Source organism: Triturus cristatus, chromosome 4_1, assembly GCF_964204655.1.
Source record: "Triturus cristatus chromosome 4_1, aTriCri1.1, whole genome shotgun sequence".
NCBI classification, from domain to species: Eukaryota; Metazoa; Chordata; class Amphibia; order Caudata; family Salamandridae; genus Triturus; species Triturus cristatus.
In genome coordinates this window covers 918,429,324-918,452,924 of record NC_140585.1, presented here as the reverse complement: position 1 = coordinate 918,452,924, position 23,601 = coordinate 918,429,324, and the positions used below count along the sequence as shown (strand labels likewise).

At 44.6% G+C, this 23,601-nt stretch overlaps 1 protein-coding gene across 2 annotated transcripts in view; it reads left to right on the top strand.

The window, feature by feature from the left end:
- DENND6B (DENN domain containing 6B) overlaps positions 1 to 23,601 on the top strand; it is a 269,659-nt gene that overhangs the window by 38,687 nt on the left and 207,371 nt on the right. For both annotated transcript variants that reach the window (XM_085653729.1, XM_085653730.1), the window contains exons 2-4: positions 238 to 276; positions 6,727 to 6,769; positions 22,495 to 22,607. In XM_085653729.1, coding sequence (XP_085509855.1) covers positions 238 to 276; positions 6,727 to 6,769; positions 22,495 to 22,607 — 195 coding nt within the window. The remainder of the gene's footprint in view (positions 1 to 237; positions 277 to 6,726; positions 6,770 to 22,494; positions 22,608 to 23,601) is intronic.

Sequence of the window (23,601 nt, the reverse complement as noted above, 5' to 3'; positions counted from 1 at the left end):
GTTATATCAAAGCCCTCATTTTTAGTCGTTTACTTTTAAATGTATGGTTTGTATATAGAATTGTCAAAATGCCATCACAAAAAGGAGTTGGTTGAACTAGTTAGATGTCTGATTAACATTGATTTCCACATTGACCAACATTTAGTCATTTCTCACACAATGTGAAAGGACTTTACGAAGCTGTCTGTGCAGTATGGATTTCATTCTGTCACAAATGTTTCTTTCTCTTTTCTGCAGCTGGTGTATCCTCATGACCTTCGACTTTCGGAAAAAGAGGTAATGCAGCAGTACTAACAAAAATGTTTTATGCTTATTTGCTTGTATTGTGCACACTGTAGAACTGAATTGCATCTAGACTTAGAAGCATTAGGATGGAATAGCTTGCTATTTTGACCTAGAGTCCAATCGATTATAGCTCGATTGGTCAGTGTTGTAGTCAGTGGTCGGAGTGGGCCAGATCGGACGGGCAGGACAGGCCCATACTGTTATTTATTTTTTAAATTGTTTTTATTATTATTAAAGTTAGGGCAGCACACAATCACATAAATGAATATACATTTGCAGTTTGTTGGTACATTTTCTTAAGTCCACGTTCATAGCACTGTTACATCCTAATACTGGACAGATCCCACCTATGAACCCATAGATATCGCCTCACCCCCTCCCCGTTTCAGATGGAGATATCCTCACTCAGCAACTCCGGTGGTTCACAGATAAAGCCCCTGTATTTGTTCCAGGCTCCCCATACCTTCCCCCATTTCTGTGGACAACCTCGGTTAATATATGTCGTCTTCTCTGCTACCATGGCTTCATCCATGTCCTTACACCATGCCTTGATCATCGGTGGGCATCCAGAGCCCCACAACCTAGCTATATTTTGTTTGGCGACCATCATTCCCAAAGTTGCCCAGTCCTGTGCCGGATGGTTTAGATCATTTGGCTCCCATATATTTAGCAAACACCTTTTAGGTTCTGGTGTTTCCGATACCCCTCCACTTGCGATATGGTCCGCATCACTGCCACCCAGTATGGCATAATCCTCGGACATTGCCATATAGTATGGTAAAGTGTTCCCTCTTACCCGCATTCCCGCAGACAATACAGGTGGGAGGTATTCCCTATTTTGTGTAAGGTTAATCGAGTGTAGTATACACGGTGTAGTATCTTTAATTGTATGAGCCTCAATCTTGAGGGTATTGCAACTTCCCGCGGTGATGAGAGTGCCATCTGCCAGTCTGTTTCATCCATGTCCCCAAGGTCTACAGACCATTTGGCCTTTAGTGCCTTTGTCGGGTCAGGTAGGTTATTAACTAATTTACGGTAAGTGAAAGAGGTGGCTTTTTTCGTCATGTAGTCAGTGAGGAGTCTGTCCTCTAGGGGAGAGGCCTCCGGCAGTACGGTGTTTGGCGGTATGGCTGCCTGTAGTGCATGCCTAATCTGTATGTACCTGAATTGTTCAGAAGAGGCTAGCCCGTATTGATCCTGCAGGCGTTCGAACGCTTCCACCCCACCCTTAACCCACAGGTCACCTACCGTAGAGATGCCTATGGCGTCCCAGTTATTGAATTCTTTTTATATTTCTAAGTTTTCCCAGTCTTCCTGTATCCCAGAGCGGAGTAAGCTGTGTAATAACCCCCTGCCATCCCAGTTTTTTATGCGCCATATACCATATGCCAACTGTATGTGCCGTTGGGCCAATCAGTGGGTTAGTTTGTTTTTTATTGTATAAGGCCGCCATGACTCTTCCATCTCCTAATATATATCTGTCCGCCTGGAACGCAGGGTCGGACTGTGGGGCGTGGATCCATTGATTGATTATTTTCAACTGTGCAGCCCAATAGTACAGCTGTATGTTTGGTAGTGCTATCCCCCCATCATACCAACCCCTAACCAGCTTTTCCATTGCAATTCGCACCGGCTTGCTTCCCCACATTAAACTAGAGACCTCTATTGCTATTGCTTTAAAATAGCTCGCTGGCACTGGGAATGGAGTATTTTCCAGGACATACAGAAACCGGGGGAGTGCCATCATTTTAAAGAGTGCTGCTTTCCCAAGCAGCGTCAAGGGTAATGTGTGCCAATGCGTGGTATCCCGTTTTAGACAGTCCAGGGGGGGTAGTACATTTCTGTTAATAAAGTCTTCCGGCTTAGGTGTCACATAGATACCCAAATACTTAAAGCATTTGTCGTGATTAGGAGACCGCACTCTTTAGGCAGTTGCGGTGGCGGACCGCATAGTATAAATAAGACCGACTTGGACCAATTTATGGTGTAACCCGATACCCTCCCATACTTTTCACAAACGTTTAGTAGCACCATAATGGAACGTCTGGGGGAGGCCAAGTATTGTAAAATATCATCTGCATATAATGATATGCGGTCCTCCCACCCCACCGCCCATTTGAGTCCCCTGATGGTTGGTTCCCACCTGATCAGGGCTGCCAATGTTTCCAGCACCATGGCAAACAACAAGGGGGATAACGGGCAGCCCTGGCGAGTTCCGCATCCCAGCGGGAAGTCCTCTGACATGTGCCCATTGGCTGTGACATGTGCAAGTGGCTTCGTGTATAGCAGGCGTACCCATGCACAGAATTTAGGGCCAAAACCCAGATGCCTAAGGACCGCAAATAAGAAGGGCCACTCCACCATGTCGAACGCCATACGGGCATCTAAGGAGAGAATAACAGCCGTCTCTTGAATATAGGGCGTACGGGCCAACACCCCATGAAGGCGTCTCAGGTTAAGAGCCGTATTACGACCTGGCATGAAACCTGACTTGTCCGGGTGTATGAGGGTCGTCATGTGCGGGGTTAATCGGGTTGCCAAAAGTTTTGCGAGTATTTTAGTTTCAGCATTAAGTAATGATATTGGGCGATATGAGGTGTATTCCTCAGGAGGCTTCCCAGGTTTTGGAATTGCCACAATGGTTGCTATTCTTTGGTCCCTCGGGAGTTCTCCCGCATCTAGACTTTCGGTATACATTTTTAATAGGTGGGGGGAGAGTGTACCCGCCATCTTCTTATAATATTCAATAGGTATGCCGTTAGGCCCTATCACCTTCCCCGACTGCAGGGACTCAATCGCTAACTGCAAGTCGTCCGCCGTGAGGTCAGCTTCCAGCGTGGCAGAGGCCCGTACTTTTATAATTTAAGTACAACACTTCCCATATGTTTTTTGAGAAAAGAGCAACATCCCAGGACGGTTAATTCCAACAGTTGAAATGCATCAGCAGAAGTGTAAGACAGGGAGTCTTCTGTGCTTTGAAACAGAGGGAGTAGCAGACAGTTAAACAAGCATTCCTGACCGGGTGCCTGCTTGCCTGATAGAAATGTAAATTTGCGCAACTGCTATATCTGCAAACGTAAAGGGTTCTTGGAAGCCTGTATTGGCTTTAATAGATGTAATCACTTTGAGCTTCCTAGTGACAGTTTTATTGCAAGGGAGTTACCAGCTGAGCTTTCAAGTGTGCGCTTTTAATGGACAGTTAAAAAAAAAAATGGCACTATGTACAGTCTGGGTATTACAAAATCTATATTTTTTTTAAAGCACTTTCTTAAACCGTTTTGCACATTTTGTATCTGCTAATCTTTAAACGGTGTGTAATGCCATTTTAGAATACTGACTCATATTCCCAGTGCATTCTGGGACCTCGTAGCACTAAGGTTACGCATGTCACTATTCTCCGCTGCATCAACCATGATTTGATTCTGTGGCTTTCTGGTTACAGACACCGATCTATTCAATGCATTAACTAACAGAGGTTTCATAATGTATGATAGTGCATTTCCCAATGTTTAAATTAATTTGCTATTAACCCAGCTGATTTGGTATGCTTGTAATAAATGGGACAAGAAATTATAATGGTCCGGTCTTAAATCTACCAGATCCTAATTGCTGTAGGGTGATATTGCGGGAGGGTAGAGGAAACAGGAACGTTTTCTTTTTAATTTGTATTTCTTGGAATGATGTTTATCAGATGCTCCCTTGTAAGGTCAGGCTGATGGCAGCATGCCCCATTTCTCCTAGGTTTTTTGCTTTCATTTTAACTGGCACGCAGTCTCCAGAGATTTATATTGAATCTGACTCCTATTCGAAACATAGCTTTATTAAGTTATAGGTAGAGTAATTTGTAAAGTAGTGACCAAAATGAAAAAAAGCATTTAGAAGAAGTAATGGAATCAATGTAAATAAAATATGTTGGATAACTTTGAGAAGTCATACTTTAATTTGGAAAATCGCCATTTTAGACCTCCAAGGGCCGATGTGTATTACTAGGCAGGCCCCTGACTCCAATACCATGTAGGGCTGCATTAAGGGAGTAATAGCTAATATAGCTAATGGTTACGTGTCTAAGCATAAAATAATATGGCCCTTTCTACAGGGTCATCCCAAGATTTTTTGCCTTTACTCCCCATCTTTTTCCTGAATTTGTTTTTGTTGGCCTTAGGACTCTGTGCACTTTACCACTGCTAACCAGTGCTGAAGTGCTTGTGGGCTTTCCTTAAACATAACATGGTGGAATTGGCTTACACCCAATTGGCATATTTAATATACTTATAAGTCCCTAGTAAAGTAGCACTACATGTGCCCAGGGCCTGTATATTAAATGATACTAGTGGGACTACAGCACTGCTTGTGCCGCCAGCTTAATTAGTCTTTTAACCATGTCTCAGGCTTGCCATTGCAGAGCCTGTGTGTGCTGTTTTAAACTGCCATTTTGACTTGGTAAAATAAACCTTTGCCAGGCACAGCCTTCCTTTTTAATACATATGTCATCCCTAAGGTAGGCCCTGGACAGTCTCAAGGGCAGAGTGGAGTGTATTTAAAAAGTTGGACATGTGCCTTTAAGCTTTACATGTCCTGGTGGTGAAAAACTCTTAAATTATTTTCCACTACTGCAAGGCCTATCAGTCCCATAGGATAACATTGGAGTTGCCTTAATACATTTTATAAGGGTAATTTTCAAATAGGTAAAGATTATTGGTTTGTTTGGTGTCTCTGGAATCCTGATTTAAATCCGAACTTATGGTGAAGTCGGAGTTTAAGTCACTATCTTGACAATGGCACTTTTAGAAACCTGGCTTTTTTTTGCCTTGACCATTTGGTGCCTGAAACCTGTTTCTGTTCACATGAATGAGTGTAGTTGGCAGTTGGGCTTTGTGTATTCCTACTAGCCACACTGTGGGAGCTTAGGTGTGACTGGATAGGCCATCAATGGCAGGATGGAATGGAGGAGCTAGTCACAGCCCTACTTATAACTGAATAGGCTTTGTTCTGGTTACATACCCTCTGTAGTTAGCCTGGAGCCCGGGCAGGGAAGGCAGGGCATCTGCACACTTCAAAGGCATGCCTATAGAAGCTTCTTCCCACTTCAAAGGCACATCTGTGTATAAAAGAAGGCCCTCCGGCACCACCACTTCAGTACACTGCTGTGCTACTGAAAGGACTGCCACTCTACCTGACTGCTGCTCTGAAAGAACTGCTGGACTGTTGTGCTGGCCTGCCTGCTTCCCTCTTGCTTGGGTAAGAAGGATTGGACCTGCATCTCTTGAACCCAGAACCAGAGTGATGCCAAGGGCTAGTTGGATGGTCTCCTGATCTGAAGCCTCAGGGACATAACAGGCTTCCAGCAAACTTGCATCTGCACCTGGACTCTGCCATCTGTGTGTGTACCCTGCCAAGTGGTGCCACCCTAGTCCTCGACCCTTGGAAGTGGGCTTAAGGTGCTTAGAGATCCTCTGTGGTACTGTGTAGAACCGACGCACCTCCGCTGCTTCGTTGATTGGACCCGTTGCAAGGACTCGCTTTGCTGCCGCAGCCTGCATACCCTTCAGATCGACCACTGCGCGATGCACCCTTAGCGCAGGTCCTTGCTTCTCTCGTTTATGACGCATTGCATGCCCCGTCAACGGGATCCTTGATGATGACGCAGGCCCTCACCCTGCAGCCTCGCTGCATCTCGGAACGACAAATTGCTTCGGCTGCAGGACGCATCCTTGACGCAGAGTAACTCAACGCTCCGCAAACTAGGATTTAAGGTACTCTGTTAAGTAGGCCTAAGTGTGTCCCAGTAGCTGGCCCACACTCAATCACCATCAGCCTGACCTTGTCCCTGCCTGGCGCGACGAGATATCCACAGTTTGTGCTTTACGCTTTGGAATGCTAATTACTCTAAAAACCTTTAAATCTCCAGTTCTACTCATTGGCTGGTTGTCATTTTGGTTTTGTCATATATATTAAATTAGGCTCCAATTGTCTAACCTGGTGTTGGTTCCTTTTTGTGTGTGTGTGTGTGTGTTTTTTTTTTTAACAGTTTTAACGTTTGAAGTGTTGCTCAAATACTTTAACAATTGCTTCTAAGTTAAGTATGACATCTAGGAGGTAGAGCACGGGTGAATTTGGGGTTTGCTTGTGCCTTACCTTGACTAGAATTGTGGTGGCTGCTTGACTAGGGCTGATAACCCAGTAACCCAATTTCTAGCACCAGTATTCACAATTGTAGTTCGGGCTAATAATGTTCTTTGATTTTACATTGTTTTGACCGCTATACTGGAAGGAATTATTTGAATGTATTTTGTCTGTAAATCTTTTTAATTGGCAATAAAGTGTCTTATTAAAAAGAGCTGATGTTATGATACGATAGATTTGACAGGGCTGTACATTGAATAGCACGTGAGGTAGCCCTGTGCATCCCTATAATTTATACTTTAATTTAATTTCTTACAGAAAACCAGCATTTGCTACTTGTCTTTCCCGGACTCCTACTCTGGTATGTACATTGTGCATTCATCACAAGGCCTTGGGTAACCACTGAATGGGAATTTGTACAATTCTGGATGCAGTGATCGGCACAAGTGAGCAGAGACCCAACCTGAACGCTTTTAGTGATGAAAGACTTGAGGAAATTAGACGTTTTGGGGAATACTTCTTTCTTTATTCATCTTTTCTATAGTCCTAAATGTCAAAAGTCTTGTCATTCATCTGAGCAGTAGGTGCACTTAGACATTTTCACTCCTGAATTGCTGTCAATTATCCGTGTAGCAATTTCTTGCTGTTCTGTGATGGATGGCGGTGATGACAAGGTACGCAAGTGTTAGTTTTATTTCAGTGGTGGAAAAATTGTGTCTTGCTATAGGTATGTGATGCACTTGCTTAACAGCCAGTGGCACAGATTTCCCTTTTTATTATAATATAAACAGTGTTTAATTTATGCCCATGGTTTCCGGTGCTCAGCACCGGCACTTAATTGTCAACACTGGCTCTAGTGACAGTCCACCACATGGTAGAGCTATCATTTTATTTTTGACATGAGCACAACAAACGTGTTTATTAAGTCAATATACATTGAAAATGAATAATACCAGCCTCTCATGCCATTATCATAGTTGTGTGTGGCCTGAAATAGTCTGAATTGTCACGCTTGTAGGAGCAGGCGCGGTGCGTCCATTGGGGCATTGCCCGCACGCGCCCGCAGCTCCCTCAGCGTCTCTGACTCAGTTTACTTCAGTTCAGAGACGCCAAGGGAGAATTGACAATCATGTCAGTCAGCATGATGTCGGATCGCCCACCCCCTTCAGAGTCTGAAGGGGGTGGGCGGTCCGGCGTCATATTCACTGACATGCTTTGTCAGACCAACCAGGCACAGGCAGCAGCACAAGTGCGCATGAGTGGGGAAGGTGAGCGAATTTTTTGCCCATGCCCAGTCATGCGCACTTGTGTTTGTACTGGCTTGCGCATGCCCATTAGGTACCCCTCGGTCTCCTAATGGGCAGGGGGGGGGCGAAGAATAACTGTGCCCTAAGCCAATCCTGGCGCTGCAGGAGGCAGCGCCAGGTAAGTTTTCAAAATGTTATTCTCCCTCGGCCCCCCCCCACCCGACCAGGTTCGAGTCTTGGCGGCAGGATTAACATTCTGTGCAAATCACTTAATCTCTCCGCTCCTGAAAGTTAACGTATTCGTCTGTAATGCAACTGGCGCTCATGTAGGACTTGTGCGAGTGGTGATTTTAAGACCTGCAGCTGGGCCTTGAGCAGTCAACAGGACAGCTTTATGGAAAGACAGGGCTGTTCTTCAGCGGACATGGCGGCCAGGACTTAGCTTCAGAGACACGGCTTTCTTATTGAAGACATTCATGGTAAAAAGCAGCATCCAGTCATATGCGGTTGGCGCGGCGGGGCACCACGCGCAGCTTAATATGTAAATATGTAAATCATGTTGAGTTTTCCAATAATCTTGTGACTAAGAAGTCTCCAGGTAACTGCAGGAAGTGACATCCTTCAACTGGATTCTGCACGGCGTAGGAGGAAGTTAATTTCCGTATTGCAAAATGCTTTGAGGCCTTTTTACCAAGATGAGCGCTTGTGTCCTCAATTGAAAAACGCCCCGCGAGCGCTAAACTTGCAGAATAATTCACCACTAAGTTTATCAATAAGAGGTGTACATAGGTAACTATAATGCCAGTCTTTCTATTCGCATAGTCATTACGGGCAAGTAATCTGGGCATTCCCTCCAACTGTTCCTACTATGTCCCTTTCCATTGCTTTGAATGATTTGTGTGCCCCACATGAGCAGCACACCAGGAGTCACGAATTGCGTTCAGGCAGCTGGAATTAGCTGTGTTACCCTCAATACCGTAATGAATGTTGTATTACAAGAAAAGGGATTTGTTTATATAATCTTAAGTCATGACTTTAATAGTACACAGAATTGGGCTCTGGAGTTTTTATTTTACGAGTGGTTGTTTACGAAAATGTGTACTCCAATTTAATGAGCCTAAATCACACTCCACAATCCACGCAGGCCCACCATGTTAAAAAGGCAGCAAAAGAGATATGATATTGTTTTGATACTTGATCAGGTAGTACAAACATGCACCATGGAGCATGTGTATCGTAAAGGATCTCTCCACAACATGCAACTCCCTTGATCTCACCAGAAAGTCGGTGTTTGGGATCACCTTTAATAAAACGGACATCCAACTCAGTTTTAAATTAAGATTATTCTGCACCACCTGTAATAGCCCTCGTTGAAAGATCTGCTGTGGACTGTTGGTGTGCAGCGTCTCCGTCTACTGCAACACCGTGACCATACTAGACTTTATTTCCTACTCCAAACATCATGTGAGTATAGCTGGTCTCTAAATTAAGGCGCACTTTAATTCTTTCTGCATTAATGCGTTCTTTTATCTTTGTTGTAGCTGTAGCAGAGTGCCTACAATTCGTGTTTTTTTCTCTTTAAAGTATTAATTAGTGCGTGTAATTTGCGAGTATTTTGTACCATAAGCCCTAGCTTGCATACTTGTTTATTCTCGCCAGTGCTGTGAAAATGTGTTGTAACTCGTGCGTGTGTTGGGTGTGAAATACATACCTTGTTAATCGTTTCCTGGTTAGTTCTCTGAAGCCCTGTTGTGCTAGCAGCACTCAAGCATTTTGTACAGAAGTGCATAAGTCAGCTTTTACTCGTGGGTGGCTCTACACTGATGACGAAAGGTACATCAAATTACACCTGCGTACAAAATACTTACACATTTGCATATAACTTCTTGACCTTCACATAGTTTTTTTATAGTGTTTGTGACAAACGGGCGAAGTTGGGAGAAAACAATTTTGCACACAGTTTCTACTGCAAGTACGTGCGACATGAATATGGTTCAGAAGTATTGGTTGTTATTGCATTGATGATGTATACTCAATACACCATATTTCAGACCTTTAGTGGCATAAAACTGTTTTTCATATAGAACAACTAGGTTTAGTTGGTTATAACGTGACTACCAATTAAAAAACGGTATAACATTTACTTATTTTTTTGCATATGCTTATTTCTGACATTCAATTTTTTAAATAGAAAAAGCAGCGCTCAAAACGTGCAGCCTTTGTCCTGACTGCTCCCCCGAACACTGGTTTTTAAATCCTTAGGAGAACACAGCTTTTGGCGAGGCGTACACTACTGATAGCAGGAAGTCTGCTGTCCTCGACTCCCTCGTGCCAATGCCACATCTCACATATAAAACCGCTGTGTTACTCTGTCCTAACTTATGATCTCCAAGTAAAGGGAAAATAGAAGCAAACGGTACGAACTCGCTGTTAGGCGACCTTTAAGCTTACCTTCCCCTAGCTGTATTGGCAACTAAATACATACACCAGGCCGTCTTGAGTGCACCCACATGCATTACAAATTTAATCACAGTGGTGGCTTGTGTCATTCATGCGTAACAGTTTTGGCGATGCCAAATTAAACAGGTTGATTTATATTTAGATCATAAACACATATATGTCCATCTTGTAATGCGTGCCTTGCTGAAAAAAATACAGATTATGTTTTGAAATTCCTGAAATGAGCTTACTGCAGTTCATGACGAATGTTTGTACCCCAGAAATGCATCCGCAGTACTGCATGCTCTTCTGTTACAGAACATGAGGCCAGGCCCAGTCATGTTAACACAGCCAGGGCCAGGCATCCACTTTAGCAGCTAATTGAGTCTCCTCAAGCGTGTAGATGTCACGGTGCATATAGGGAAAGCAAGAAACAAAATGTTTAATCGCTGTACAAATTAGCCCTTCAAGGTGAACTAATGTGTTCTCCAATAGGAAACCATTTTGCATCGTAATTTATTTACAGTGAGTGAGCAGTGTGCAATGGCCTTGGGCTTGAAAGATAAACCTGAAGGATGTGAAAGAAATATGGTGATGCACACGTTTTTGTTTTTTTGCACGTCACACACATATTTTACTGCATTTTAGTTTTAGAACCCAAGCACGAATGCTCGGAGCAGCGGGCGGCATGACCTTGGTTATACAGAATAAGCAGCTACCCATGTTGTTATATGACATCTCTTTATTAATGTAATAACTGCACTTTCACAATTGCTTCATTAACCCTCCTGCTTTCTCAAATTTGCTTGAAAATGCACCATTTGTCCACTCTTCTGTCAATTTTCTCGGGAGGAGAACCCCCCTGAACCCTCCGGAGGTTGTTCAGGCTCGCTCGCTCGCCACAGTACAGTACGCCAATAATTTTACGTCCAACCACTTTCAAATCTCACCAGCCGCCACTATGTAGGAGTACTGTGGTAAGGTGTTACGTATGTATTGTCATTGGCAGTGCTGACGGATATGGGTGGAGCGGGCTGCAGTGGCCTTCTGAGAAGGGCCCTGGCACTTACTTTTTTTTACAAATTAAGCACTGAATATAAAGTATTCTACAGAATTTCTGAGGCAGAAAAAAAATGACCTGTTGTTGAGGGGAGCTGAATGGCCCATGTGCTAACCGAAAGCATTGATGTTTGAACTGCAGTGTCCGTGGTGCTTTTCTGAACACGTTGTGGTACCCCCATTTTTAGGTATCACATGAAAAGACATTCCATGGTAGGGTTGCTTAATTTCCACATTCCGTGATTACATTACTATGGTTGCTGAATTATTCCATGCTAAATTGTAATAAGATAGGAGTAACTTTGTTCAAAGCTAGCATTACAGAGCATGTATGTGCTAGGAAGAACTTCAAATCAGGCTCATGCATCATTTATGACAAATGCTCTTCTGTGTTTCTAGTTATTGGACAGGCTCAGATTTGCAATAGCAGGGCGTCTAAGGAACAACGTGTCTACATTTGGGTGTATTGATCACCGTTTTCAATGAAGTCCTGATGACTTTCTCGATAAAAGGCCATTTGAGTGATACGGCAATCTATTAACAACGTCTGTTTGGGCACAAGAGTACAGCGAGCTGAATGAAATCTAAGTTTAATCTGTTGCACAAATGAATTCTGAGAAGAACTGAATCGGCTGCCTTTGGCAGTTGTGGTGAATGCTTGATCTAACAGACATCATTGAGACAGACCGGTTCGACAATCTACTTGTGATCATAAGAAGAGGATACTTGCTAAAATAATGTGAGAGAAAACAAAGGATGGAAGAATTCCTTTTTGCACTCTGAAATGTAAAACACAGATTTTGGACCTGCTGTTTGTCAGAGAAGAGGTAAACTAAGTCAGTCAGTGGCAAACCTATTTCACAACACGCCGGGGCCTGCTTTGGCCTACTCAAAATGTTAAAGAATTTTCTCCCCCTGCTGCCGGTTTCACACAGGAAGACTGTAGTCCAGGCCCTGATTGTATCGAGGCTGGACTACGTCAAAGTCCTGTACCTGGGCCTTCCGGATTATTTAATAAGCCGCCTGTAGGTGGTGCAGAATGCGGAGGCTAGAGCTATTCTCATGGTAGGACCCAGAGCGCGAATGTCTTCCCACCTGAAGTCCCTGCACTGGCTTCCGGTACGGAAGAGGTTCCAATTTAAAGCTCTGGTCTTCGCTTTCAGGGCTCTCCATGATATGGGTGCCTTCTATATTAGGAAAAGGATTCAGCACTATGTACCGCGACGGGCCCTGAGGTCTTCATTGCAGTTTCTGATGACCATCCCTAAGTTTTGCCGCTCCCGTCTGGGCGGTCGCTCCTTTCAAGTGCTGGCCTCCTGTTTATGGAACTGTCTGCCATTGTCTCTCAGGCGGGTGCAGGATCTGCTTACCTTCAGGAAGCAGCTAAACCCCTGGCTATTCCAGCAATAGCGTTTTGTCCTTGCCCCATCCTGTTACATTGCCAATTGTCTGTCTTGAGGTCTTTCAGCGCCGGGACACACTGTGGAGTAGCCGCATGCTTTAAAAGTATCTATTTACATTGAGCTATTGCAAGTGTTTGAGAGCATGGGCCATACGTCATGGATCGGTCCTTGAATGAGAACATCTAAAAAGAAATCCATATCTTGTTGGGGTTCAATTTAGGAAGATTTTGGATCTTCTGTTCGTTGATAGCTTCCAGGCTTTCTTTGATGGCGTGTGGTAAATATGTAACCGTATGTCAAAAAATGTTCCGGTACGTGGCAGTTGTGTGCTTAGTACTTCATGTGATTGATTTATTTGGAATTATTCAGCGTCTCTCCATCAACAGCTGAGCCACACATTTTGGATTGTTTCATTCAAAGGGTTGAAACAATCTTGTATACCTGACTTTGGAGGCATAAATCTCAATTTAAGATGCTTTATTACCTCCATAAATATTTAAATGTTTTATATTAACTATCTAGTAACTCTTAAATAGCTGATAGTTTAGTAGTTGCTTCTACACTGCTATGTTTCCATTTTGGGAAATTCATCACGATCTTTAATCATCTGTGCTGACTCACTTCTTTAAAAAGGGGTATTCAACTTTTCAGTGTTTGCCATGTTTCAGTGATGTGATTCAGCAAATCAGTCTGCGGCAATTCAAGAAGATAGCATTTTGGGCCTGTGTCGTCTTGGGCAGTAGTTCAGTAATCTACACATAGTATGACACACACACTCACCCCCCACCTAACCATCAGGAACCCTCTCAAGCTCCAGGTACAGCAGAATTTGCCTATCATGCCATTTCCCATTTGACAAAAGCTATGACATTTACAACATTGATGCACGGAGTAAAAAGTAAACTGGTCATGATAAATGCTATAGAGACACAAAAAAGGAACAAACTGTTCATTAAAAAATGTAGGCCCCACGACTGGTTTACATTATATTGTAACTACATTGTCTTAACTATTTTATTCACGTTTTTAGCAGATGTTTTTTTCACAAAGTAATCAAAAAGCAGATGTACATGTAATCATTTATATAAAAAGGTATTATAATAGTATGAGTAATACCCTCATCTGTATGCCATTTTGTTTTACAAATGTAAACTTCTTAATGTTGACCTGATTCAAGCATAAGAAATTATTTTTATTAACCCCTTCAGTGCCCATGACGAGCTGGACTCGTCATGGGCCGCGGTGGCGCTGTGCCCATGACGAGTCCAGCTCGTCATAGACCCCGCCCGCTAATGCAACGGCCGGCACTGGGCGGGGAAAGGGGCGGGCACTGAAGGGGTTAAAGAGATCTAAACCTGGATGGACCGAACTTAATAAGGGTCCACCGAGTCCTTTGCATAATGAAAATAGCTCTGAATAGCGAAGTCAATGGGAGTACCTCTGATTCTGCAAAATTGGAGAGATACTAGTCACTTCTGTCCATCAGGAACCTCTGCAGTTTATCTTGCTTAGGTCCCTTCTCAGCTCCTTCCATGACAGTCCAAGAGTGAATGAAGTTTGGCCAATTGTGTGCATGCTTTGTCCCAGTAAGGTCACTTCTGCTGAAGTACTGAGTTTTTCAGAACCAACCCAGCGGTGCCAGGGGACACACCCGAAGACTTCGAGTTCTTCCTGTTTCGGACCACAGAAACACAGAGTCTTCTAGGTGAAGTCAAAGATCGTATTTTTTGGCTGCAGACCAATCACAGGTATCCGAGAAGTACAACACGATGTATGTTCTCAGGAGACTGCCCCCCACCAAAAACCAGTCTTTTCTTATATGCACAATATTATGCTCTGGGCAACACCGCCCCTATTTTACAAGTGGTCGTTCACATATTTTCGCTTCAAAGAAAGAGCACAGTCATGATGATAATCCCACATTTCAGCTCGGTCGGCACATAATTATTTACCCAGCGAGGCTCAGAACCCTCATCAGATATCAGCAGACCCCAATAAAACGGACACCTCCCACTCGTAAAACAAGCCATAAAGTAGGAAACAGAGTCAGGTGTGAAAGGGATTAGTCAGGAGTCGCGTGGGATACACGACTTTATGATGTGCTGGGCCCTGATGCTAATCCCATAAGGCCGCAGTAAAGGGAACCGGCCGGGCAGGACTGACCCCGGGCAGCGGAGTCAGTTTGCATAGGTCACACAGAAGTCAAGGAAAGATTGCGTGTCCTTTAGGCCCAGGCATGGCCTCAATGCGCAGCCTATGTGAGGGCAACCACAAAATGGTTACCCTTTTAAAATGGAACCCGAGGGTCCGACGTGTAGCATCGTGTACGCGGTGAATTCATCGGTGAAACATGACGAAAACACTCATACATACCGCATTAGTCATTTGCGGTTCGCTGATACCAAAATCGGCAGGGTAGGTCCATGACACCAACATGGTTCCGAAATTTACAGTACCACACTGCAAGAGAAAGAGTTGTTGTGCCTATTCTACTCCTGCTGTTTAGTAGGACTGGCGGGAATCCTTATCCTGCAGCAGGCATCGCTTTGCTAGTGGACCTTAGTGAACCCCATTCTTTCTATGACCTGCTTAGTTTCCAGAGCCCCTTAGGATTTTCTCACGGGTACAGGCCAATCTGACAGTGTTTGAGGATTGTGCTGATTCAGCAGTGACATTTTAAAGCTACATGAAATGTGATTAATTTTAGACTTTCTTATTCTGTGATGGTTTTAAAGCCAGGAAAAAAGATCTCTGAGGGCAGGTGTTTAGAGCTTGGAGAGGCTTTCCATGAAGGGTAGCTAAACTGCTGGAGGAATTTTGTGACCTTATCTTCCGACTTTCTGCATGAAAATAACAATGAAGAAGCCATGAATTGCGTCCTTAGCATAACTTTACATAGAATTGAATGGCCAATATTATTTTGTTAAATTATAGTGTATGTTCATTGTGTTTTTATAACTTGAAGACAGTTAAGCTGAGTTTTTATTGCAATTATGTGGCAGAACGTTAATAATGCAGTCTGTGCCACACATGAAGTGGGAACTGAGGTTCTTGGGTGAGCCCTCATCACACAGGAGTCGCATTGCAGAAGTGTAGGGATTAGCACACAATCCTAAATACTAAGAACCTACATTTGCTTTCTCTTAGGCGACGATTAAATGCAAAATATGCTGTTTAAGCAATCCACCTAAAAAAGACTACATACGTTGTCATTTTACTAAACTTCTCAGGCATCGAACGTGGTCTCAGAAAGAAGACCTCTGTCCAGCTGGAAACAAGATTCAAAATGTCACAAGTGCGGAACCATTTACTCTCACACCACTAAATTTACAGAGGTCACTCTGACAAAAATGTGACTATTTCCCGGCCTTCTTTATTTCAGGAAGCCCTCACTAATTTCATGCTCAACCTGAACGGAATTGAATGTCCTATTTTGTGTGCTAGATACTCATTGACACACTCATTTAGCACTCAATTATATTATGCTCTTGTTTCTCCTAAAGCATACCAATGCCTTCTTGAAGGGGAGCAACTTAACTGACCTTGTCGGTGAGCAGCTTCCTGTACTGTGCCACTCTGCCTGGTAGCTGCTGCCTTTTGCCGGCTCTCTGACCCTCACTAGTAGGTGGTTAGGGGCCCTCCTCGACCCGCAGGCTTCGCCTGTGCCTCATCCTTGGTTGTCCAGTGGGAAGCATCTTTGCTCTGCTGCTGGTCTGCTTTCTGCCTCTTTGCACTCTTTTTTGCTGTTTTTCTCTCTTCACTCTTTTTGGCTGTTTTTTCACTCTTCTCCTCTCTTTGCGCTGTGCCCATTCCACTGTTTGACCTCTGCGGCCCACCCCCTTCCTAGCGCAGAGTTTCCCCCTTCTGTCTCCCAGCTGTCCAGCCCTCCCCCTCTCAATACTCAATGGCGGCCACTGAGCAGGGCGCGCTGCAGGCACGCCCTTTTGCACCCATCCACGTCTGGACTGCTCCCAGTGCCATGGACCCTGGTTCTCTGACATTTCCACTGATATGATACCAACACCCTCCTCGCCCTCAACAACGGTCGCTAGCCGCCTGCCACCTCGCGTTACCAAAGGACACCCAAGGACCTTTCTCGTGCTGGAACTGCAGCTGCACTCACCTACTTCCGCACTCCAGCTTTGCCTGCCGCCTGTCTGACCCACAGCAAACTTGACCAGATCAGTTGCATCCTCCTCAACATGTGCTCCCTCCACGGACAAACCACAGAAATCTGGTACCTCCTAGACTCCTGCTCCCCCAACATCGCCTTCCTCATGGAAACCTGGATGAATCCCAGCTTGGGTTACAAGAACTTCCTCTCTGACCCCACAGCAACCATGGTACATCTCCACTTCCAGGCCCAGACCAACCCCACCCTCCGTGGGACCCTCGTCTACAGACCTCAGGGCCCTCATCACTGACGCCATCCTTGACTTCATCGCACCCGAGGGCCTCGCTTCCACCGATTACATCCTACTCAGTGACCTCGACTTCCACCCGGACAACCCCAACAACCAAAACACAACATCCTTCTGGAAAACCTTGCCAACATCGGACTCAAGCAGCTAGTCACCTCTCTGACCCACGCAGCAGGACACACTTTCTACCCAGTCTTCTCCGCTGGTGAAACATCACCTATAGCCACACCTCTGAACTCCCTTGGACTGACCACCACTGTGCCCACTTCGCCTTTACCAAAATCACCACACACCAACGCACCCACCACCACAACTGGAGTAAGGTCAATGAAGAACATCTCACTGCCTCACTCAGTACTACCATACAGCTGACATCCACAGATGCCAATTCCTTAGCACGCAACCTTCACCGATGTATCTCCAACTGCTCCGATGCGCTGGTGCCCTCAAGAAAGCACCCAGCAAGCAACAATCCAAGCAAGCCAGCTGGTTCACTCCCGGCCTCCACAAGTCTAGACACCCCTGTAGACAGCTGGAGAAGAGATTGAGGAACAACAAAACCCCAGAATCCCACGCAGCCAGCCACTGCTCCATCCTCACACCACACCCTCCTCAAAACCGCAAAGACAACGCCCCTTAAAGTTAGAATCAAAGCCAACACACACAACAGCAAAGAACTCTTTGTCATCGTCAAGGAGTTTGCTGAACCCCACAGCGAGACCACAGAAGTCCCACCCTCCTATGACCCCTGCAACTAACTCTGCACCTACTTCCACCAGTAGATCAAGCAGATCAACGACAGCATCAACACCCAAGACACACCCATCACCCCTGCCACCATCTCACAAGATGACGGCACCCCTCAACAGACCCTTCTTCGGAAAACTTTCAGATGGATACCCACTGAGGCCAGGAAGATGGTCACCCACGCGCTCATCAGCAGCAAACTCTACTACGGCAATGCACTCTACGCAGGCACCACCCAGAAACTCCTCCGAAAACTTCAGAACGTCTAGAATGCTGCAGCCAGACTGGTCTTCAACCTCCCCCGCCACAGCCACATCTCCGAATACCTATAATAACTCCACTGGCTCCCAGTCAACAGAAGAGTCCCCCTTCAAGCTCTTCACACACGTCTACAAAGCCCTCCACGATGCTGGACCAGCATACCTGATCCACTGCCTCTCATTCCACGTACCTACCAGACACCTCCGCTCTGCCCAACTGGCCCTCGCCACCGTTCCTCGGATCCGCAAGACCAGGACTGAAGGAAGATCCTTCTCCTACCTTTGCGCCAAATCCTGGAACGCCATGCCTCTTCACCTTAGGCTCTCCCCGTCTCTAATACAATTCAGGAAGGATCTCAAGACCTGGCTTGTCAAATGAACCACAGCGCCCAGTCGGACCTGCAACCACTGACCCCACCAGTGCCTTGAGACCCTCGCAGGTGAGAAGCCACGCTTAACAAGCACGGATTGATTGATTGATTAAAGGAGTAGTGATATATAAAACTGTTACATAATACACAAATAAGTATACAGTGCAAGGAGCAAAATAATGTAGACAATTCTACTGCATACAAGTATGAAGTGAGGCGTATTCCTCCACACATGCTGTGGAAGCAGAGATACTATGGCAGCACACAATCGATCAATCAATCGGGATTTATTAAGCGTGCTACTCACCCGTGAGAGTCACAAGGCGCTGGGGGTGGAGCTCCGGGCCAGCCAAAAAGCTAGGTCTTGAGGCTCTTCCCGAAGGTGTGCAGTGTGGGGGAGCATAGCTGGGAGCTCGTTCCAGGCTTTGGCTGCGACATATGAGAAGGCTCTTGCTCCAGCCCTGGTTCTGCGGATGCACACGGTCGCTGCCAGGGCAAGGTCGGCGGAGCGGAGGTTTCTTTTGGGTGCGTGGAAATAGATTCTCTCATTGAGGTATTTGGGTCCGATGTGGAGGGATTTGTAGGTGTGGGTTTGTAGTTTGAAAGTTACTCTCTTCTTGGTGGGGAGCCAGTGTCTCACAGGTGTTGGGTCATCTGCTCATGTCGTGGGGTGCCAAGGACTAGTCCGACCCATATTCTAGGCCCTAGAATATAACGGACTCCGATCCAGCCTACAGGTTTTTCAGAAATTAACTTGTTGGGAAATCTCCTAATTTCTCTGCAGATTAGTCAGCCTCGGAAGACTCGAGGCTTAAGGTAGTGATCTTTGATATTAAAGAAAAATGCTTAGGTTAAGTAGTGTCTATAAAAAGAAACTCAAGGTGACTATTGGTCTAGCAGAAGGTTATCAATGTTGATGTTGCCCTGTGTATATTAGGTTACTTAAATCTATACCACCAAATTCTCACTTGCATCTCTTTTTCTCTTGGTGCATGACAGGGACCACTTGTGACATAGGCTTTTGACACAGTTAACGTTATCTTGTTGGTGACTACTTCTGTTGCATCAACACTTCTGTGTTTGTATTTCGTGCCACTTGGGTGGACCGTTATTAGTACTCTAAATGGCCGTCTCTTATAGCTGGGGTCTCTTGGGACATTTCTACATTCTCAGTCTGTCCTTTTCTGTATATGAGTGTCTATGTATCAAGTGTGCCTGTATTTGTATTTTACAGCGCATTTGAGGCCAATTGGTGACCAGTTTACTGTTTTCTATATCAAAGCATCTAATTATCAGAGACTGAAGGCAGAATGAAAGTGATGGATCCTTTGACAGTCACAAGCCATTCTCTCCACTAATTGGGATACTCAAGCGATGTTCTGTCCTGGTGTGCTGGTGCCCAGATCCAATCTGGAAAGTGCTTCTGCCTAAGACAAGATCAAAACAAATCCAACTACTTTTTTGAATGTCACCGCAAAAACAACACAAATCATAAGTTGTGACAAAGTAATATCTCAACAGAGATTTTTTTTTTTGTGAAGTTGCCTTTTTTGTAAAGCATGCCGTTGTGTGGCAGTCACGGTCAAATACTCCTTTGAGTTGGAGTATAAACATACTCTAACCTTTTATTCACCTTGCCTGGTTTCACTTCCAGTTTATGGTACTTGTAGTGTAAATGCAACTTTAATTATTTGCAGTAATAGTCCTTCACAGTTTTAACAGTAAACCCCAAAAAAGACTCCATTTGACAAGACCTGCTAAGCAGAAGGTAATCCTGTGTGTCAAAGCATATTGCATCGACCTATTCCCTTTCATGGGACCCAGGCGAAAGGTTCATCACAACAATCCCTGTTTTCGTAGTATACATGCTTGGTGAACTCTCAGCACAGTCTTATTGAGCAATAGCTACTCAGTGCCTACCAAAATAGCCACATCTCTTAGTCCATTTTAGCCTATGCCATCCTTATTAAGAGCCCTGCATGGATAGCTCTTACTCGTCACTGTGGTCCCTTTGCTTCTCTGCAGTGCTGTTCAGCTCCTGACGTCCATGTGACATAATTTCCCTACTGCTTACTGACATTCGCTTCACCACATTGCCCAGACGTGGGTCCCTTGCTCACTGTGCCAGCTAGCCTGGCTGATGAGGGGTCCCAGGATGCTTGTTTACGGTCCAGGGAGGACCTGGCCTGGCAGTTCATGCTGGACTGTTCCTATGAGGAGCAGGGTCAAGACTAATTTGCATATGGATGGGTCCAAACTGGGGTGGCATACTGAGCAAAATAACAATGGATTTAACCCAGATCTGTTGACTGGGCTGAGTGTTTGAATAGTTTCAGCACTCCATCCATCATCTTGTTGTGCTCGCTTCACCGCAGCCTTGCAGCACTGCACCTCATACTTGATAGACATCCCTTAATTTTTCAGGCAGCTATACACTTATTGCATTCACTGAGCATCCATGCCAGTTCCCTGGGATCAGTGACTATGTAAAGGCAAGAGCCTTCCTATGGACATAGGAAGGAATTATTGCACAAAATCCTCTCCTAAACTGCTATCTGAATTATCTTGTACCCTTTGACCTGCGGGCCATTATAACACGGTTGATTTTATTATAAGGTGTATGAGAGCACAAATTCCAGTCGAGTCACACATTAAGTTAAGTAAGAGCTGGCTTTTTCTTTACATCCGAATATTTCTCTGATGCCAAGTGTGCTTTGTTCCAATGCACTCCCATGTTATGCTGTCTTAGTTCAAGAAGTAGTGTAAAATCTATGACTTCTATTGCTGGATTTGATGGTGATTCCATAGACCCAAATAATGGATGCACACAATCATGTGGTAAGTTCCTTCTGAAGAGTGTTGAGTCATTCACTCTGTCCAGTTCTCTTAAAGTTCTTTTCGTAAGACATCTCAAATATTGTTCTATAATTTTAATAGTTCTTTGTATTTTACCTTGTGCTAAGTTAAGCGGAGTAAAATGCTGCCCTGCTTCACTCACTAAATTTTGAAAGAATATCAAGGAATTTACAAACTATATTCAGAAATACTTGTATTAATGTCCACCACAATTTGAGTTGGTAACTTTTTGTGGCACAGGAAGGTATGTGACAAATCAATGAAGTTAGATTGTATGCCAGGATTCCTTTGTTGTAGGTGCTGGCATCTACAATTCATAAGGTTTTTCCGTGGAGCTTTTCATTTGAGCCAAAACATCAGTTGTTCTTTTCCTATTAATATGTCAGGTTATTTAAATTTTCTTTACTAATTGGAGGCCATGAGAAACGATGTGATGTCAGTTTGCTTGTCTTCTGATTTCAGTGCCTACTTCTGCATGCACATATATTCTTTTGGATTTCCACACCAAATGCTCTTCACTTGACAAATGTAAGGTTCCGAGTTGTGTGTCGTGTTACTATTCTCCTGCTATATTGGTCATAACCAATGACTGTCAGAACAGTAAGTCTCTGTTTATTCCATTGCAATGTCAGTCATTGTCAGGCGGGCATCACATGCCTAAGCTGCACAGTGTACTACAGTACATCAATGCAGCACTTGTTGTTTTGTCTGCTTGTACAAAGTTTCTCAAAACCTTAATTATGTGCTCCTATTCTTGACGGTCCTGCATTGCCCCACATCTCGTACACGCAGGTAACATGCTGAAATTCTTGCGTCTTCCACACAAGTCTCATGTAATCTGCACCCTGGGGCCACTCACTGTGTCAAGGCAATGACCTTTGGTCACAGAAAGGTATTCTAGCAGGAGTGCATCTCCTAGACCATGAACTCCATTGCCGAAGTCTCCATGCCTTTGCTGGGAAGGTTCTGTTAAGTGCCAGCATAACGCGCTCTCTATAGCCCTCACACTACAGGACAGTGTTGAATTCTTGGTTTGTGTGTTGTTTCAGATTTATTGAGGGGACAGTGGTTTGTTCTCAGTATGCCCTTTGTGTTTCTAGAGATTCTGTGGGCAGTAGTGAATGATTGGTCTCCACTGTATTCCATTGCTTTCATAAGGACTAAAGAAACTATTTAGTCTGTACGTTCGGTTCATCAGGGTGCCTGATGGACCATAGCCCTGTCTTGACCATTGCTTGTGCAGGATGTTGGTAAATGATTGTTCTGTTCTCTTCATGTTTCAGGATGTCTGGGGGACTCTCAGTTCAACTTCCGGCTTCGTCAGTCTGTGGGACACAAGCTCACTTGGCTTGGGGAAGACCGAGTGTACAACAGGGATGCGCCTTTAACACTGCAGGTACCTCCGCTGTTACGCAGAACTCTATCAGAGATGGGAAACATCAGCCACCATTGCAACTGTTATGGCCAACAACCTTTACCACTCCATTCCCTTCCAAAGAGCGTTCTTCAATGTCCATTTATAACCTCGTTCTAACCCTCGCATTCATGCCATGTTATGGAATGCATATTCAGCAGCTAAATAGAGACACCAAATTGCTGACCTTCTTGATCTGCATTGACTTGACCTGCTGTTTTTGACAAAAGCCCTGTTCACCAAGTATAGGGCGTCTTTATTTTTTGAGGTAACTCCTGCTAATTTTAAACTCCTTAGACAGGAAAGGTTAAACAGAGTTGGAGGTGGTGTAGCAATTATCGTTTATGGCTTATTGAAAATAAAACACTCCTTCAGCAATTGAATCCCAATTTAGAAAAGCCTTTTTATTAGCATTTCAGCACACCCGCTACCTTGAGCTTCGTATTGATTCCCCAGAGTCCACTCTTACATCCCCATATGAACAACTGTCAGCCTTAACTATTGATAACCAAAAGCTGGTGCTCCTTATGGATTTAAACCTGTGGTTCGAGTTCTCATCAGAAAAATCTCCCAAGTTACTAAATCTCAAATTAATAAACCAGAAACCTACTCGCATTGCATGCCTTATGTTGCGTGGCGTTTTTGGCCAGTTTAATTACAGTGCACAAAACCACACATCTAATGTGGTCGCACCACTTAGCAATTGCATTTGCCTTAAGATTATCAAAAAACAGTCGGTAGCCGTAAACCCTCAGATATGTCCAGCAGGCGCAACTGGAATAGACCAGGTTCCTGCAGAATTAACAAATACAGGTGAAACAAGGCATACCACCTATGGATTCCAGTCCTCGCGGTCTACTTTGCCATTTCAGCTCCTCAATCCTTGCTGCCCTAGATGAAAAGATTGCCCATCCAGGAACCAAAATCTACACCACAAGCAACATAGGAATGATTCTTGGTTTTTAGATGTGCTAAA